The sequence below is a fragment of the Sinocyclocheilus rhinocerous genome, unplaced genomic scaffold (genome assembly GCF_001515625.1).
Source record: "Sinocyclocheilus rhinocerous isolate Xijiao unplaced genomic scaffold, SAMN03320098_v1.1 scaffold65, whole genome shotgun sequence".
NCBI classification, from domain to species: domain Eukaryota; kingdom Metazoa; phylum Chordata; class Actinopteri; order Cypriniformes; family Cyprinidae; genus Sinocyclocheilus; species Sinocyclocheilus rhinocerous.
In genome coordinates this window covers 1107324-1125970 of record NW_015662000.1, presented here as the reverse complement: position 1 = coordinate 1125970, position 18647 = coordinate 1107324, and the positions used below count along the sequence as shown (strand labels likewise).

General features: G+C 35.5%; 1 protein-coding gene across 1 annotated transcript in view; it reads left to right on the top strand.

Moving 5' to 3' along the window:
- Window positions 1-18647, top strand: part of cntnap2a (contactin associated protein 2a) — a 408589-nt gene that overhangs the window by 138645 nt on the left and 251297 nt on the right. The window contains exon 2 of the mRNA XM_016537023.1: window positions 15877-15987. Within this exon, the coding sequence (XP_016392509.1) occupies window positions 15877-15987 (111 nt within the window). The remainder of the gene's footprint in view (window positions 1-15876; window positions 15988-18647) is intronic.

Genomic DNA, 18647 nt, shown 5'->3' with positions numbered 1-18647 from the left:
TAGGGATGGGCATTCCAAGCAAAAATAATTTTCGAAAATCGCTGGGTATTATTCGACTATTATTCGAAAATCGCACCCCTAAACACCCATAAACACAGATGATAAACTGTTTAATTCAGAAGATAGGCTACCTTAACTCAAGCCATAATGATTGTAACGTGCTGAAACATATTAATATAATAAACACAACCGAATGACGGCACTTATTAATATAACAGTCCGTCGATTAACATAAATCAACTACTCATAGACTAGGACATTTCCATTTCAAAAAAGGAACCCCTAAATAGATACTAGACGGGAGGAAAAATATACTTCAGTATCTTCTGTCGCAATTATGTTGTTGGGTAATTATACTGTATATAAACTGCGGGCATCAGGGAGCTGTTATTAATATGCGGGACATTTAAATCGCTTTTGAACGAGCGCTTGTTTTTTACTTTCACATTCGAGATTCGTGATCACACATACGGAGCAGCTCCTTCTTTATGCACCAAGAGCTTGTAACACTCCAAAGAGAAAGGAAAAAATTTAAATCGCATCATATGACCCCTTTAAACAAAGCATTTATTTAATCAAGCTCCAAAAACGGCTCGTTTTGGATCTGAGGGGCAAGGTGACGTCATCCGGGTGCAGTCGTTTGCATAAACACTGCAGTGTTTCCCACAGCCTTACACTCTATTTGTGGCGGCACTCCCCCGCCCCCACATATAAATATGCAAATTCATTTTCTGCCAGCAGGAGGCGCTTTTAGAGCGGGAGAGATAGAGGTTTCTCCGGTAACGACTGTACACGAAGCAGCACTCCTCTCACAAACGCTGCTTTATCAGGCATTACATGCAAGATGAAATGAAAATGACATCAAAAACTTTCTGAAGGCAGTCGGTTTTCTTCTGAAGTACAGTGATATAAAAACACCGCACCGGTTTTTGATTTTTAAACGTGCAGTGCTCATGTTTATTCAACGAAGTCAAAGCCTTTTGGAAGATCTACTGGCGGTCAGTTTTGATATTGTGGTGGCCCGCCACAAATAAATCAATGTATGGGAAACCCATCAAAAATATGTATAGAAGATTTACCCATTTTAACTTGTTTCTAATTTTTAATTGCCATAAGCAAATTATAATTTTAAATATTTTATCAAACTCACAACAAATAATTCATCTTGCTCAGTATCTTAAGTTAGAATGGAGTATATACATAAGAAATTCATTATTCATTCATTATTGACAGCTTCTGTAAATATTGTATTCTGTAAATATTGCACACGTGTTCACTTACGATTGACGTGACAAACTTACGTCTTTTATTTATTTTCAGTTATTCAGTTACAGAAACAGAGATATAGACACAATAAATGCACGTGAAACATACTGACATCTTCAACATTCGGCCTAATAAAAATAGTATGAACGCTCAGCGTGTTCACTTTGGTTAGAAACACACCTTTTCATTTTTTAAATAAATCTCTATGAACAAATAATGACTTAAACATAATATTCTCACTTAATAATTAGCTAAAATAGAATGAATAATTATATTGCTCCAGGTCTTCAGTTACAAAAAAAGGACAACAAGGCACAAAAACACAAGATGAACACAGACACAAAAAATCGTATAAATCATATTGACAGCTCTAAGAAAAATATTAAGCTTTAAATTGGCTAGAAACGACTGGCTTTTTTTTATTCAGCTCTACATACATAATAACTTAAAACATTTTGACATTCTTACTTAGCCTAACGATAAGTTAAAATCCAACGAATAATTCACATTTCTCCCGATCAGTTACAAAAACGGAGCTTAATCACAAGTAATTTACATAAAGCATATTGACAGCTTCTATAAGAAATGGACATGGAGATTATGGACACACACTAAGCTATAACTTGGTTAATAGTGCATATCTGGGTAAGCGCCTATGGGTAAAAGTATGTATTATTAAAAAAAAAAAACAGTAGGCTATAAACAGCACGTTCTATATCTGAGTATAACTGAAACGAAGCTGCCACGAAGCTCATGCTTGCGGTGTGAAACAGGCGTTACTCTGTTTATGTGGTAAGCGAAATGTTATGTACTGTAATGTAACAGGCTACCGTTAGCAAGTGGCTAACTATGCCCCTTTAGTGGCTCCGTATAACGCGTTATTTGTTTCCCGCCCCTTTCTGAATACGGATTCAGCCACACCTCTAACCCAGTCGGGGGTGTTTGTGGTCCGCACAGAACTTTTCAGTAACCAAGTTACTGTAACCGTTATATGCTACGCATAGGGCTGTCCTTAGGGGGGTGAAACCGCTTGAGGGGGTCCCGTGGCAAGCGGACCGAGGGTCAAGAGAATGCGATCGTGATTGGACCGAGGGGAACCCACGCCCCACCCCCCAATGAGACATTGTGTTCTTCTGTTGTCTTTGACAGCTTTTAGGTGCGTTATTGGCAGCGCCACCCTCTGCTTACATGAACGCGTCACCACCGCATCAGCACGGAAAACATGGGAAACATTTTTAAGACAAAAATCGCACAACCTATTCGATATTCTTTGCTGCACAAACTCTTACCTTTTAATTATTGCAGTTGAAGAGAGTAAGAGAAAATGTGAAATAAGACTGTCATGTGTTGTCTTTCAAGGCTAATGTACTCACTATCCTGTTTTTAAAAAGTGATCAGAACAGATGGTTTGATTCAAACTTCAGTATTTCTGTAATTCTTCAGGTCATGCGAAGTTACAGCATGAACATGTGATGTAGGATACAGCAATCCGTATTTGAGAAGAAGCTTTGAGTAATGTTTGAGAAACATTACTTTTATAATGAAATTAATTGTTTCTTTTTTGCCTGATACTCAAGCAATGTCAAGGATTTTAATTAGAATTTGGTTTTATTATTAGTCGGCTGCACATCATATTTCACATTTTCTCTCTCCTTGAAGTGTAATTAGGGCTAATATGTACACAGCAATTATTTTCATGAAATTTTGAAGATGTGAATTTTGAAGAGGAAAATGGGTCTCCGGTTCAATTAATCCATTGCTAATAGCCTTCAGAATGAGTAAGAAAGAGCTAATACGCCACAAACCCATTAGCAACACCCCGACCAATGGCGTTGTGTTCCTGCCCTAATGAAACATTAGGTACTCATATGATCCTCCGCTCGTCTGTGCATGTGCGCATTATGCTGGTGAACTTTCATGCCGGTGTTTGTTTAATGTTGTTGCTGTAATTAGTAGTCCGTAGCCCTGTAGTCTGGCACTTGAACAAAGCTGCAATCTTTTAGCGCTCTAGTGAGTTAGCTTCACCAGCCTCAGGCTCCCATTAACCCGAGCGAGCCCTGCTCCTTGGGAACGCCATCCCATAATACACCATCTCGAGCCTGGGTCAAAATGAAGAGGCTTGCTGGAAAATAGAGTTTGGCCTTAATTACTCTCAACCTGAGGTGTGTGTGAATGTAATATGTTGTGGTGATGTGGCGCAGCTGCGTTCAGAGGTCCTATTGTTATTGTCCAACCACCTGTTTATTGCTTTTGTTGAAACTTAAATTTTCCAGAGGATAAAATGAATTCTGTGGGAGTCTATTGTTCATCTGATGATGTTTTGGACAGTAGTTTTGTGCTGGACTTCATTTAAAAAATTTAATACTCTATAAATACTCTAATACTCTATGCTATATTTAAAGGTGCCATTCAAAAAGTTTAAACACTCAAAATGCATCCTGTGAAAACTGGTTGGAAAACTGTTACTATAGAAATGGTACTTTTAGCAGGCTCCTACCCCTAGTGGGCAGTGTCATGTTTCTTTATAAAATTTACTGCAAATTTAATATAACTTTCTTTTTTAGAAAGGTATATCATTAGAAAGATCTAATGATATTATGACAGAAATGTATTTATTTGTGACTAGTTTGGTTTATTAGATCAAAAATACAGAAAAATAGCCACAGTTTCTATTTAATAGATATATGTAATATTAATATTTTAATATACTGATATGCTGATTTGGTGCTCAAGGAGCCTTAATAATATTTCTTAATAGTTGAAAACTAAGAAAACTTCTTTGATTAATAAAAAGTTAAAAAGTATTTATTTGAAATAGAAATCCTCTGTAACATTATAAATGTCTTTACTATCACTTTTGATTAATTTAATGTCTTTAATGCAAAGTATTAATTTCTTTTTAAAAATTAACAATATTAACCATATTTTTTAGACCTATGTATGTGTAACTTTAAACTGATCTCTTTCTGAAGTCAGTTTTGACATGACAAATACTGTCTTCATTTGGATGGTATTCTGAAACCTTTGTTTCAATACTGTGTGTGTGTGTGTGTGTGTGTGTGTGTGTGTGTGTACACAGTACACATATAAATTATGCAAACAAACTTTTATTTTGGATGCGATTAATTACGATTAATCGATTAAAAAAAGTACTACTAATATATATATATTTATATATACAAACATACATACATATACATATGTATATAGTATTTATGTATGTATAGTTCAAAGAAAAATTATTTGCAAGCACTGTTAGAGACTTTGGTGGTATTAGGATGTTGTGATGTAATCGAAGACTGCACTTGCCCTGAGAAGTTTGAGAAGCCCTGCTCTAATGCATTTAATCCATTAAGCCAGTGGGCATCTAACTATCAGTACCACATTAGAGACACAATCCACTCTGATTCAGGCAAGACAGATGGACTGAACCTCATTTATCACATCTTTCATCAGACTCCTTCTGCATACTTGCAGTAAATGCTATAAATTACAAAGTAAATACCAGCAATTGATATATAAAAGAAGTGTTTATTACTTATACTTAACCTTACAGTCCTGTTCCTTTATATCATCAGTATCTATTCTTACAGCTTCACACACATTACAGGATATGGCTCATAGCTGCACATTATTGTCAGCATTGTGAGTCTGTGTGTGTGTGTGTGTGTGTGTGTGTGTGTGAGTGATGGAGAGCTTGAAACAGAGAGAGAGAGAGAGAAAGAGAAAGAGAGAGCAAGAGAGTGTCGGAAAGGTGCAGCAAAGTGATTAGTAGACTTTGTGAAGCACTATGGCACACCAGTCCCCAGGCCTGCTTCCGTTCCCCTCAGATTCATTTAATAATTTCCAGCCATACCTGGTTAGACCACAACAGCCAGGCTGGTGTTGATCTGACACTCCCAATATAACTAAGCCACACTTTCTTATTTTAACTCGGAAAGAGATTCGTCACCCAGAGCTTAGCGGAAGCATCATCGCTGCCCACAGCATCCAGACGACCAATGAGATCATCCGGCATGCTTGTCATCTCGAGTACTGCTGCTGGAAAACTGTGACTCTGGTTGTGACTTGCATGTGTAACTGTCGTTTGTTGATAAGCCGCTCTCTCCCTCTCTGTATCTCTTGATTGAATAGACCCGCTAATAGTGGATGGCACGGATCCCTTTAGCAAGAAACAGGGCCGTAGCGCTGCGTCGCTCCTCCTCCGCCCTTCCGCTGCCTCTCTGAGGCTTTTAATTCCATCTCCGCGGAACGTTTTCACAGTGACCACGGAACAATTTCACACATGGGATCTCATGCCAAACTGCGCAGTGCCGTTGCGTGTTTGCTAGATGGGGAATGCAGAATTCGGGATGAACAAAATAGGGCACAATTTAATATTCATTGGAAGATTTAAGGTCTGAGAGATTCTGATTTGCGAAATATCGCATGGTTATTCAAATGAGATATTAAAACACAAGGGCGCACCCAAATTCATTTATCTAACCCACTGAAATTGAGCTATCTGTGACACAAAAATGGATCTACTTGACAGGTCCCATATTTTTCTCTATCACTTGGGGAAAAAAGATAAATTGTGACGGTACAATAGAAACAGCTTGTTCAATGCAGATCTGAAATATGATTGCTGCAACAAACATCTACACAAATGCATATGATGCAGATTTCAGTGTGTAAATCGGTAATTGATTGATTTGGCATTGAATATGGCATTAATTGATTTTAGTATGTATACTGATATCCTACCAATACTGATATCCTTGGCCAATATATACTGTATATATATATATATATATATATATATATATATATATTTAAATCAGTATCAATATTGGCTATTTAATTGCACATGCTCATTTCCTCTATTTACACATTTAGATTACCATTGTCATCATTAAATGATCACTTAGCATTAATTTAAAAAAAAAAAGATAATAAATGAATGAATAAAGTTAAATACAATCTTTAGCAAATTTCAAAATGTATATATTTTTCATACTGTAAATTATACATTATAAAACAATTTAATTAAAAATAAATTATTTTTATGTATATTTTTAAATTATTTAGACAAAACATTGCAGAATTTTGAATCATAGTGAATAATATCAGCCATTTATCTATCGGCCATAATATATATGGTTATGTAATATGTACAATATTCATATAATGTAATTAACGGCTAAGTACTACCAGCTCAAATTTTCATTATTTTATATAGCTGATTTCTATAATTTTATATTTCAAAATGATATAGACAGAGAGATGTGGGACAGTGATTATATTTTCTCTTTTTTTCTATATTTTATTTTCTTCTTACTATATTTCTACATACAGAATATATTTTTCATTACAAATTATATAATCTGAATCCGAATTTCTTAGTACTTGATATGCCCCAGTTTAGCTGTCTTAAATATTTCTTATCCCTTTTACATTATAATATTTCTGTAATTTTTCAAGCTTTTTATTCCCAAATCTAAATTACATTTTGAATGCCAAATCTTATTTATATTCCACTATGAATTGTCTATGAATCTCTTGTAATCAGGTTTAGGAATAAGTTACTCACTCTTCATATCGCCATTCTCTTTTCATATTATCATATTTCTCTGTTATAAATCCTTAAGAGTGGAATGTAACCTTCCATTATTGTAGTGATATGAATTATGAACTGATAAGATGATAATCTATTGTTGAACCAAAAAGGAGCCATTACTTATAGGTAAAAATTGTGTAATTATTCTCATTAAGCTGTAGGGATTTCTAAATATGAACGGACACTGATATCAATTCTACTTCTACTTCTACTTCGTGTGACTTCTCTTGACAACGACATTTTTCAAAATGTTTTTAATTCTCCAAGAGTGTATCCATCATCTTCACCTGAGATACCGGCAACACACACACACACACACACACACACATGGTCAAATGTACCTGGAGGCTGTGGCAAATCAGAGTTGTCAGATGCTTACTGAATCGAATGGGGAAAAAACAGAATTTGATCTTGCACTCAGTTTTACTTGAGCAGAGCAGTCAGTCAGGACCTGACTATGATTAAAATGCCCCCTTCAGCTTTCAGGAAACACCCAGTTGACAGCTAGTAGCCAGCGGGACAAGATGTGATCATCAAGCACAGGTGCACATTAAGATAGAAGACAAAGGAGGTGCGGTTGTCTGTTTATATATTTTTTGATGCAATATGATTATTTTTTTCACACTGCTAGTATTGAATCTGTCTAACAGTCCTGGAGACATCATTTTTTTTATTTTTGATTGTTTGTCTTCATACTGCAGTGAATGCATATGGAACTGTATACATACTGTAGAACTGAACACTTTAATGAGATTGCAAGAAAAAATACATTAAATATGCAGATGTAGATGTACTGAAACCTAGCGAATGGCTATGGCTATAACTTCCCAATGGTTGTGCTGTGTCAACGGTATTTCTCAGAAGAATTATTGGCCCCACAAAAAGGGAAACAATGGAAGAACATCACAGGGCAGAGCACCTGGAGCACAGATACTGAGTCAGAGCACTGTGTGAGATCACACAGCTCCAGAGACATTGAAAAGATAAAATAGTACATTGGAATTACACTGAACAAAATTATAAACGCAACACTTTTGTATTTGCCCCCATTTTTCATGAGCTGAACTCAAAGATCTAAGACTTTTTTTTAGACAGATTTGTGAACAATATTTGAGAGAAATAGGACTTTTGTGTACATAGAAAAAGTCTTAGATCTTTGAGTTCAGCTCATGAAAAATGTGGGCAAAAACAAAACTGTTGCATTTATAATTTTGTTCAGTGTATTTGGCAAGAAGTGAGATTTCTCCATAGAGCGGCCCAGCCTGGCCTACAGCTAACGTTAGTCTAATTTAAATTTTCTGCTAAATCTAAACGATTTGCACTCTTGCAAATAATAATATATATATATATATATATATATATGAATAACAATGATTATATTGTTACAGTGCCATCTGTCAAGGGGTAGGATATATTAGGCAGCAAGTGACCAGTCAGTTCTTGAATTTCGTGTGCTTGGAAGCAGGAGAAATAGCCAAATAATGATGGCTAGATGATTAGGTCATACCATCTTCATCATCTCTTGTGGGTTGTTTCTGGTATGCAGTGGTTACCAAGAGTTCTGGACACCGGTGAACTGGTGTCAGGATCATGGGCGCCCAAGGCTCATTGATGCACTTGAGGAGCAAAAGCTAGCCTGTCTTTTCTGATCATACAGAAGAGCTACTGTAGCTCAAATTACTGAAAGAAAGGTGTCAGAACAGTGCCACCATGACTAGACCATGTAGCAACGGAAGAAGTTCGCCTGGACTGATGAATTGCATTCTCTTATAGATCACTCTCTTAGATCAGGAGGATGGCTGGGAGAGTGTGTGTCGCCTGGCTGAGGAAGACATGGCAGCAGGATGCACTGTGGGAAGAAAGCAGGTCGGCGAAGGCAGTGTTATGCTCTGGGCAATGTTCTGCTGGGAAACCTTGGGTCCTGGCATTCACATGGATGTTACTTTGACATGTACCACCTACCTAAACATTGTTGCAGACCACGTATACCATTTCATGGCAGTGATATTCCCTGAAGGCAGTGCCCTCTTTCAGCAGAATGCACCTGCCACACTGCAAAAACTGTTCAGGAATGGTTTGAGAAACATGACAAGGAGTTCAAGGTGTTGCTTTGGCCTCCAAATTCCCCAGAATCTGATTGAGTGTCTATGGGATGTGCTGGACCAACAAATCCAATCCATAGAGGTCCCACCTCACAACTTGCCGGACTTAAAGAGATAGCTCACCCAAAAATGAAAATTATGTCATTAATTACTCACCTTCATGCCATTCCAAACCTGTAAGACCTTCGTTCATCTTTGGAACACAAATTGAGATATTTTTAATGAAATCTGAGAGCTTTCTGACCCTGCATTGACAGCAACACAACTGACATGTTCAAGGCCCAGAAAGGTAGTAAGTAATGTCCTTAATACCTTTCTGGGCCTTGAACGTGTCAGTTCCATGTGTCTGGGTCAGGAAGCTCTCGGATTTCATCAGAAATATCTTAATTTGTGTTCCAAAGATGAACAAAGTTCTTACGGGTTTGGAATGAAGTGAGGGTGAATAATTAATGACAGAATTTTAATTTTTGGGTGAACTATCCCTTTAAAATATCTGCTTCCAACAAAACCACAGGTCATGTTCAAAGGCCTCATTGCATCAGAGTGTTTTTGGCAGCACAAGTATGAACTACAATATTAGGCAAGTAATTTTAATTAGGGATGCACAATATTATCGGACCAATATCGTAATCGGCCGATAATGGCTTTAAATGTAAATATCGGCATTGGCCCGGTATGAAAAATTATGCCAATATGTCTTGCCGATAAAAGGAATACATTAACTCACATGTGCTCAGGATGTGCTAGCGATTAGATCACGTCAACAGTGCAATTAGATCACATCAGCATTGTGGCTCATTCTTGAAGCAAAGTTTTGCTGAATGGTGATTGGATTCACTGTTTTGGATCGCTGCATTTAAACTGAGAATGCACGTACAGAATGACGCGTTCGGTGTATGATAAAGAGTAAACAGTAATAACACGTGCAGCGGCTGCAGGGGTATCAGCATCGGCTATCGGCCAAAATGAGTCGAAAATTATCGGCATATCGGATATCGGCAAAAATCCAATATCGTGCATCCCTAGGTTTAATGTTGTGGCTGTTCAGTCTACGCATATATGTTTGTGTTCCTTGTTTTTAGATGACTTCTTTAAGGGCAGACAACAACACATAAAGACGAATGTTTGGGCTAATGTAATGATGTGCTGATGTAATTCCGTAGGGGGCGCTGTTGGCCTACTTCTAATAAAATGAAAGCAAAATACACAAGTAATATTTAGATGGTGTTTCGGATGAAATAAAGCAGTAATTGATGCCATAAAATCTTGAGTATATTTTGATTTAAAGGTCAGAACCTTTACATGAACAAAAAAAATCACAAACATGACACTTAAATTAAATAATTTTATATATACTGATTTATTCATTAATGTGTAATGTGTTATTTTTTTTAACAAATTATGAGCTCTAAAAGATTTTCAGAATTTTTACAACTCTTTTGCTTTAGACCATTTACAAATGTTAAATCATAAAATAAAATGCTAAGGTTACCACTGCATCTTTCTGGAAAAAAATGCAGTGATTAATATATAGTTTACATATAGTTATTTTCAAATCTTCAATGTACTGTCATTATAAAATAACTTTATTATTGTTTATTTAATTCTAACAAATAAGTTCTTGTTAAAAACTAACCAAAATTAAAAATAATTATATATCGGTATCAGCATCGGCTATCGGCCAAAATGAGTCGAAAATTATCGGCATATCGGATATCGGCAAAAATCCAATATCGTGCATCCCTAGGTTTAATGTTGTGGCTGTTCAGTCTACGCATATATGTTTGTGTTCCTTGTTTTTAGATGACTTCTTTAAGGGCAGACAACAACACATAAAGACGAATGTTTGGGCTAATGTAATGATGTGCTGATGTGAGTCAGCCTGTAGATGTTTATATAGAATATTTCAATCTTTTCCACTTGTAAATTGATTAGGGAGATGCATAAAGATCCCTGTATATTATAGCATTTTCTGGATTCAATCTAATCACCAGAACATTGCACAGGTGCCTTTCACTGTTATCGTGGCACGCATACTGTGAGAAAACTAATTTTACATAAAACAGGCTTTAACTGCTTTGGGAAAAAGACAGTCTTGGCAGGACTGGAGAGCGGTGTGAATTTTTGCTTTAGACCATTTACAAATGTTAAATCATAAAATAAAATGCTAAGGTTACCACTGCATCTTTCTGGAAAAAAATGCAGTGATTAATATATAGTTTACATATAGTTATTTTCAAATCTTCAATGTACTGTCATTATAAAATAACTTTATTATTGTTTATTTAATTCTAACAAATAAGTTCTTGTTAAAAACTAACCAAAATTAAAAATAATTATATATCGGTATCAGCATCGGCTATCGGCCAAAATGAGTTGAAAATTATCGGCATATCGGATATCGGCAAAAATCCAATATCGTGCATCCCTAGGTTTAATGTTGTGGCTGTTCAGTCTACGCATATATGTTTGTGTTCCTTGTTTTTAGATGACTTCTTTAAGGGCAGACAACAACACATAAAGACGAATGTTTGGGCTAATGTAATGATGTGCTGATGTGAGTCAGCCTGTAGATGTTTATATAGAATATTTCAATCTTTTCCGCTTGTAAATTGATTAGGGAGATGCATAAAGATCCCTGTATATTATAGCATTTCCTGGATTCAATCTAATCACCAGAACATTGCACAGGTGCCTTTCACTGTTATCGTGGCACGCATACTGTGAGAAAACTAATTTTACATAAAACAGGCTTTAACTGCTTTGGGAAAAAGACAGTCTTGGCAGGACTGGAGAGCGGTGTGAATGAGAGAACCATGAGATAATGACCATGCTGGCTATTAAAGTGATGTGCCTTCCTCAGGCAAGGTGAATCGGACTCATAACTCACCAATAACAACAAGCAGTGTTTCCCACGGAAGATCTGTTCTTAATACTCATGTACAGTACTGTATGTAGAGTTTTGGTTAAAGAACAATGGATAGGGAAAATTATTTAAAAATAGCATATCTTGAACACTCCTACACAATGGCCAATACAACACTATATAAACAAAGATAATGAGCATAGTACAGACTTACATGCATCTTAAAAATGTAGTTCCTTTTTGCTCGGTTTGTAATATTAGCTGACACACTGTGAATGAATAATGATATGAATGAATAGATATCTCATGATTTTGGTCATTCTGCGGTTGAGTGTCAGAGACAGCTGTGCTATTTGCTCAGGGCAGAGGTATTTGCACGGAGGAAAATGTCACATGGACAAGTAAATCTATTTTGTGACATGCTTCTCTTTCGTCTTCCTCCCTGGAATATGGTGAAATTTGTTTTAGGATTGAACAACGATTTGCAGGTCTCTCAGTAATGTGTCTTTGCCACGATCCTGATATACGATTCATCTGATTTCTGCTGTTTCAGCTCCCCAGATTTACCTCAGAGAATCAGAGCCTGTTTTCCTTCGTCTAAGCTGATACTGGATGCTCCTTTGTGGTGATTGCAAGTCAAACAGTCCTTTGTGCTTTCTGTGTCAAAATTATGACCATCACAGTTTCAAAACTAATAATGCCACATAAATTTCCAACACAAGGATCTATAAAGAGAATTATAGTGCTGTGACAGCAGTGACGCTCGACAAGTAATGGATTGGGACGCTCATAAAGGCATAGTCATAAATGATCGAAATAGCTTTGGAAAATCTTTAGCTGGCTTATTCCACAATGATTTACCCTGAAAGTGTAACTATAATGACACACCAGTAAGTCCTTCTTTGACTTTTCACTTTCAGTGAATTAAAGACTTGATCAGTTCTTTTTAAACTGTGTTATCGGCTAGTACAGGCCAGATCTTTGAGCCTTGGCATACTTCTGGTTTTTGCATTGCCCACCTTGTCATTTAGCTGACACTTTTATCCAAACATCCAGTCCGTTTATTAGATGGTGAATCCCCCTGATGTCCTGAGGTTAATAGTTTTGCTCAAGGACGTAATGATGATGGCTCTTGGCAGGACTCTGAACCTACAACCTTTTGGTTGTTAGCCAAGACTTTAACCACTAAGCTACACATCCCTTGTGCATAGTCTTTTTATAAGTTCTCTTTCTCTTTCTCTTGCTGAACTGTATTCAGGGAAAACAACCACAGACCTTTAGTACAATATGATATTATAGCCCTATTTGAGTTTTCAGTAACCAATCAAAATTGTCAGTAAGTTTTTCATTAAATTGATCAAAAGCGACAGTAGAGACATTTAGAATGTTACAAAATATTTATATTTTGATTTCAAATAATTTTCTTTTGAAGTTTTGATTGATCAAAGAATGAAAACAAATGTATCAGTTTCCACAAAAAAATATTAATAATATTACTAATATTATTCCACCACTGTTTTTAATGTTTTTTTGAGCACCAAATTAGTCATCACAGAAATAATTACATTTTAAAATGTATTTACAGTCATTTTAAATGTTAATAATATTTCACTACTTTTTCATTAAATAAACACAGCCTTCACCAATAATACCAATATTCACCAATATTCACCAGTAACAAACTTTTAAATGGTAGTGATCATAATTAATGAACTTTACACAGTCATTGAACTGAACCAAATCAAAACTGAACTGACTTGAGCTGAATAATGACATTATTGGCTTTTTAGAGTTGATTTACAGCAGAACTTCAATTTGCCTCATGTTTGATGAAGTTTGGATCATGATAGTCATTTTCCTTAATACTGTCAAGCTGCTTTGAAAGAATCTGTAATGTCTAAAGTGACATAAATAAAATGACTTGACTAGAACAGAGTACCCATTATTGACTTCAGATGTCTCTGTGTCTTAAACTCAACTGACATAGTTGATTGGAAGTTTATCTTCAATCCCTGAAGCAAGTCTGCATGTTTTAGCACTCGGTTCTCAAGAGAAACTATAATGCTTTATTGTCCTAAATTATTAATTGCTTGTTTTCTATCTGTCCCCGTAATGCGATGCAGATGACAGTAATTATGCCGGTTTGACACTGTAATGTCAACTGTAATTGGGTACTTCTGCTATCCACCAACAGGTAGAGAAGGAACGCATGACAGGGTGTACTCTGGGTAATGGGGACTGTCTGGTGAGAATGAGAAACATAGAAGACGTAGATCTCAGTTTGGACAGCCATCTGTGCGAGATGCATTTCTGTTTGATAGTCCTGGTCAAAAGACTGATTTGACTGGGGATTTGGAGACAAACAGCTGAATATTGTTTGAACATGGCAGATGCTCATTAGAATCAGACATCAGCTGTCTCTACCCTCCTCACATATGAACACGTCCTCTCTCCGTCCAGGGTTAGTGATTGAGTGAATGGCTGAAAGCAAATATAGTGGATGAGTTTTCATATTGAATACACCAAACTGCCGCTATCAGTCACGTCTGCTGGGGCTCTTCTGGGACAGTTTGTGTCTGGAAGCTGTCTTTGCATATGCCGTATCATTTTTTGCCATTCATCACTGGGATATTTGTCCAGTTTGGCATACCCTGTTGTCTCTATTTGTCTGAGACAGAACAATAGCATGAAAGCAGATTTTTGTACACAGTTTGGAACTTTTTGAGTTGTTTCACTGCTTATTTGCATACAGTTGCACTTTGTTTTGTAATATCTAAACTGTCGCTCATTGCCTCGTTATGATTTTCATTCGCTTATATGCTATAAACACCAGTTTACACATAAAGAAAGGAGACCAGAGTATACCACACATTAAGAATGTACATTTTTAGGAATTTACATGGTTGATTTTTTTTTTTTCAATTTTATAAATTGCTAAACATGTACCAGATACCGTATGCAACTTGTTTTTATGGGCATGTAGGTATTGCAATTTCATTATCTTTTTACATTTTCAAATTGTGTGTATGTGTGTATATACAGTGTGTGTGTGTGTGTGTACACATACATTTTGTTATACAGTGTATAATAGTATTATTATGTGATTAATCACGATTAATTACAGAAAATGTGTGGTTAATTTGTTAATATTTAATTGATTGACAGCACTAATTATTATATCTAATATATTATAATTAATTTTAATTAGATTTATTTATATTGATTCACATTTAATATAAAATATGCAAAACGTAAAATACATAAATACATAAAATAAAATGATATATTGTGTATAACAATGTATAATTTTTGAAAATTTCCAACATCTTTCATTCTCTGTTTTTGAATAACTCTGCTTTTCAGCAAACGTAAAACATCACTTTTGTCTTTTTTGATTTTATAATAACACGCAGCCACACTGGGCTTGTTGCCATTTACCTCTATCAGTTTTTGCAGTGAACATAATCATTATTTATAGAGATGCACTGTTAAATATATGCCAAGACTGTTTCATTTTTATAATTTGAGGGCGTGTTATGCGTATGTGTCACCCACCCACTGCTTGTATTACTTAACACCTTTCTGTTGTTTCTGCTGAAATTGATCAACAGTTGATAAACTGTTTGTGACTTAATAATTGGCATCATTACATCTTTACAACAGTCCACACATCTTGAAAGTGATAACTAGTTCATTTCAGTGCTAATTTTCTCCATATGTACTGGAAAAGATCTCTTGCCTTGGCATTTAGCCTTGTAACCGTGAAGCCCTTAGACCTGAGTAATGACCAGCGGGAGCACAGCATCCATCGTCCAAATGCTTTGACTCTTTAATATGACGCTGTTAATAGAGTCTGCAGTCAGAAAAGGTCTTGCATGATGGGCATCTCAGCTCAGTAAACATTGGCTTCTCTCATTTCTTCCCTCATCTTGTGGGTACTTTTACTCTCCTAAAACAGATAGATTTGAAATTGAAGTGCTGCTTCACTGCTTTATGTTGTTATTTCATGTGATTTTAATGTCTTTTCTCTTTTTCTTCGATAGAAAAATGTGATGAAGCTCTGGTCACACCACTCCCCCATAATGCCTTCACCAGCTCCTCTGTGTTCACTAGTGGCTATGCACCTGGATATGCCAAGCTAAACAAAAGAGGAGGTAAATTTTCATTTTTTTTGCTCATATGCATATATTAACACCCACCAATGTGTCATTTGCAGAATGAACAACCCCTTTTTCTTTCATCACAATTCCTCAATGAACACTCTTTGGCCTTTGCTTTTTATGCAAACAATATATTACAAACTTCAATTTCACAGGTGCTCAGACTTAATATAGTTTTGTGTCATTCCAATAAACATTCATACACTATATTATGGCACCGCAGAGTCCTTACTTCAATAACTCCAGCCGGGAATTATTGCGTGAATTACTGGGCTACAACGGCTCATCCCATTATGCCAAACTGTGCTTTGGAAAACACTATGTGCTTAAGACTAATTGAGCGAAAATCTACAACAGATGTGACAACGCTGTGATTTATCTCGGTGATATGTGCACAGTTCACATGTTTATTATTTTCAGTTTGTTCCTCATCACTCACTGAAAATGTTATTTAATTAAAACGGAAGTTTCCGTGTCCTCATAGGACGTCTCTGATGATTAGTTTGGCATCTTTGACAGAACGAAATCATGGTTTTATTTATTTGTTTATTTTATGAGGGAGAAAGCAGAAAGAAATAAACCACTGCTAATTGTGCGTCAAAAGCATTTTTTGCTTGTTTTTTTGTTGCTGTGATAGGCTCTCATGGGAGAGCAAATTCAGATCCAAATGGATGTTTTATATATGAGCCTCGCTGTGGGAGTTCGTGGGTCTGATTTTAAAGGCTTTAAATTGCATGTTATTTCCAAGCTCAATGAGTCACTGGGCTCTATTATGTACACAAAATATTGTAATATTAATTGGTACTGTAACTATGCCTCGTATTACAAATTCTTCTAAGAGGCACAGTGTAAGCTCCATACAAATCTTTCTTCCTTGAGGAGATACAGTATTGCCTATGCATGAATAAATTGGTGTTCTTGGCATGTCTACATGCATAATTTTTGTTGATTATTCTGTCAAGCAGAGCTCATGTACATATGTGGCAGTTTACCTCAAAGCAACAGTTGACCAAAGAATGACCGAAAAATTCTGTCATAGCTTGGCTTGGGTCAGTATTCTGTGATAACTTTCATATATTTTATGTAAGGGTGGCAATATATCACTACAATACTGATTGTTGGCCATCAGACATTTTAGAGATTTATTTATTTATTCATTGATATCAGTGTGGTTATTGAAATAAACTAAAAGCTAAAATAAAATATAAATATTAGATGAAAAAAAAGACACTTGAACTAGAAATTTTGCCTTTGAAACTGAACTAAAATACTAAAATGACAAAACAAAAAAATTGAAATGAAAATAAATTAATATTTGAATATATAACAAATATAATAATAAAATTACTAAAACTTAAACTAAAGTTAAAATAAAAAATAAAATATTAAATCTAGTTTAGAATATTAATAAACATTATAATAGTATTTAAATAATACTAAAATAACATGGATGATAATATATATCAGCTGATATTGAAAATTTCCTGTTTTCTAATTTAGATGACCTTTGCCATCATCCACCTAATGTTAAAAAACACTAATAATATGAATAGTACATATAATCTTAAAATTCATATCAATTTCTCAAACTTAGAATGATTTTATAAATTCATTTAAATGTCTTGAAGTTGAAGTTGTTAGTGTATTTGTATTTTTTAATAAAATTATATTTATATTAAATTTGTATAAAATTAGATTTAAATATTTATTAAATATTTAATTTAATTGTTTTCTATATTATTGATTATTATTTCTATAGTATTAAATTATTAATTGTTATTATTATATTTAATGTAATTGTTAATGACCATAGAATTCAAAATTGCAACCCACTCATTCCTCAAAATATCTTATTTTGTGTCTAAAGTCTATTTTGAGGATGAGTCAAGGATGATGGAATTATTATTTTTGGATGAACTATCCCTTCAATGCCCTCTCCCCATAGAACGTACAGTATTTAGTAGAATGGTCTGTTCAACAACTATAAATAGTTGTGTTTTGCTTGGTTTTGTGTAATATAACCAGATTGATTACTTTGTGAGGGACTTAAAAGTTCAGACAGCATAAAGCGACACAAGATTGGCAGGTGGCTGTGATAACAGCAGCTTACAGGTGTGTATAAAGCCAGCATTTCCATTCAGCCACCTTTCTCACTGAAGGCCGGTGGGGTTTGTGGGAATAAGCAATGGGCTATGCCCTCTGGCACTGCCTCCATCAGCGACACAGGGCTCCCTGTCACTCTGAAACCGCACAGTGGTGTCCAGTGAACATGTTCTCCAGCCTGCCAGTCTGCACACATGACATGACAGCTTTGTGCACCTCTGAGGTTCTTCTCTTTCAACCCTCGTGTACTTTAGAGACACCTAGGTGAGTAATGTTTGAAAAAACTCTCAGACTTAGTTGTTGTTTTTTTTATCTGAAGTCATAGTGTAATTTTTTTTCTCAAGTTTCATCAGAGATTGGATTCTTATTACTGTAGGAAAGTCATAGGCCATGATGCATGTTAATGACGCCTTAGAGTTAAAGAGAGGTTTTTTCTGTCACTTGTGTCATTCTTGCCCAGAATTCCCATGCAGATATGCAGTTGCCATCGATCTTGCACAATCGTATTTAGTCATTAAAATTGTGAATAATAGGGTGAAGTCTGGACCTCA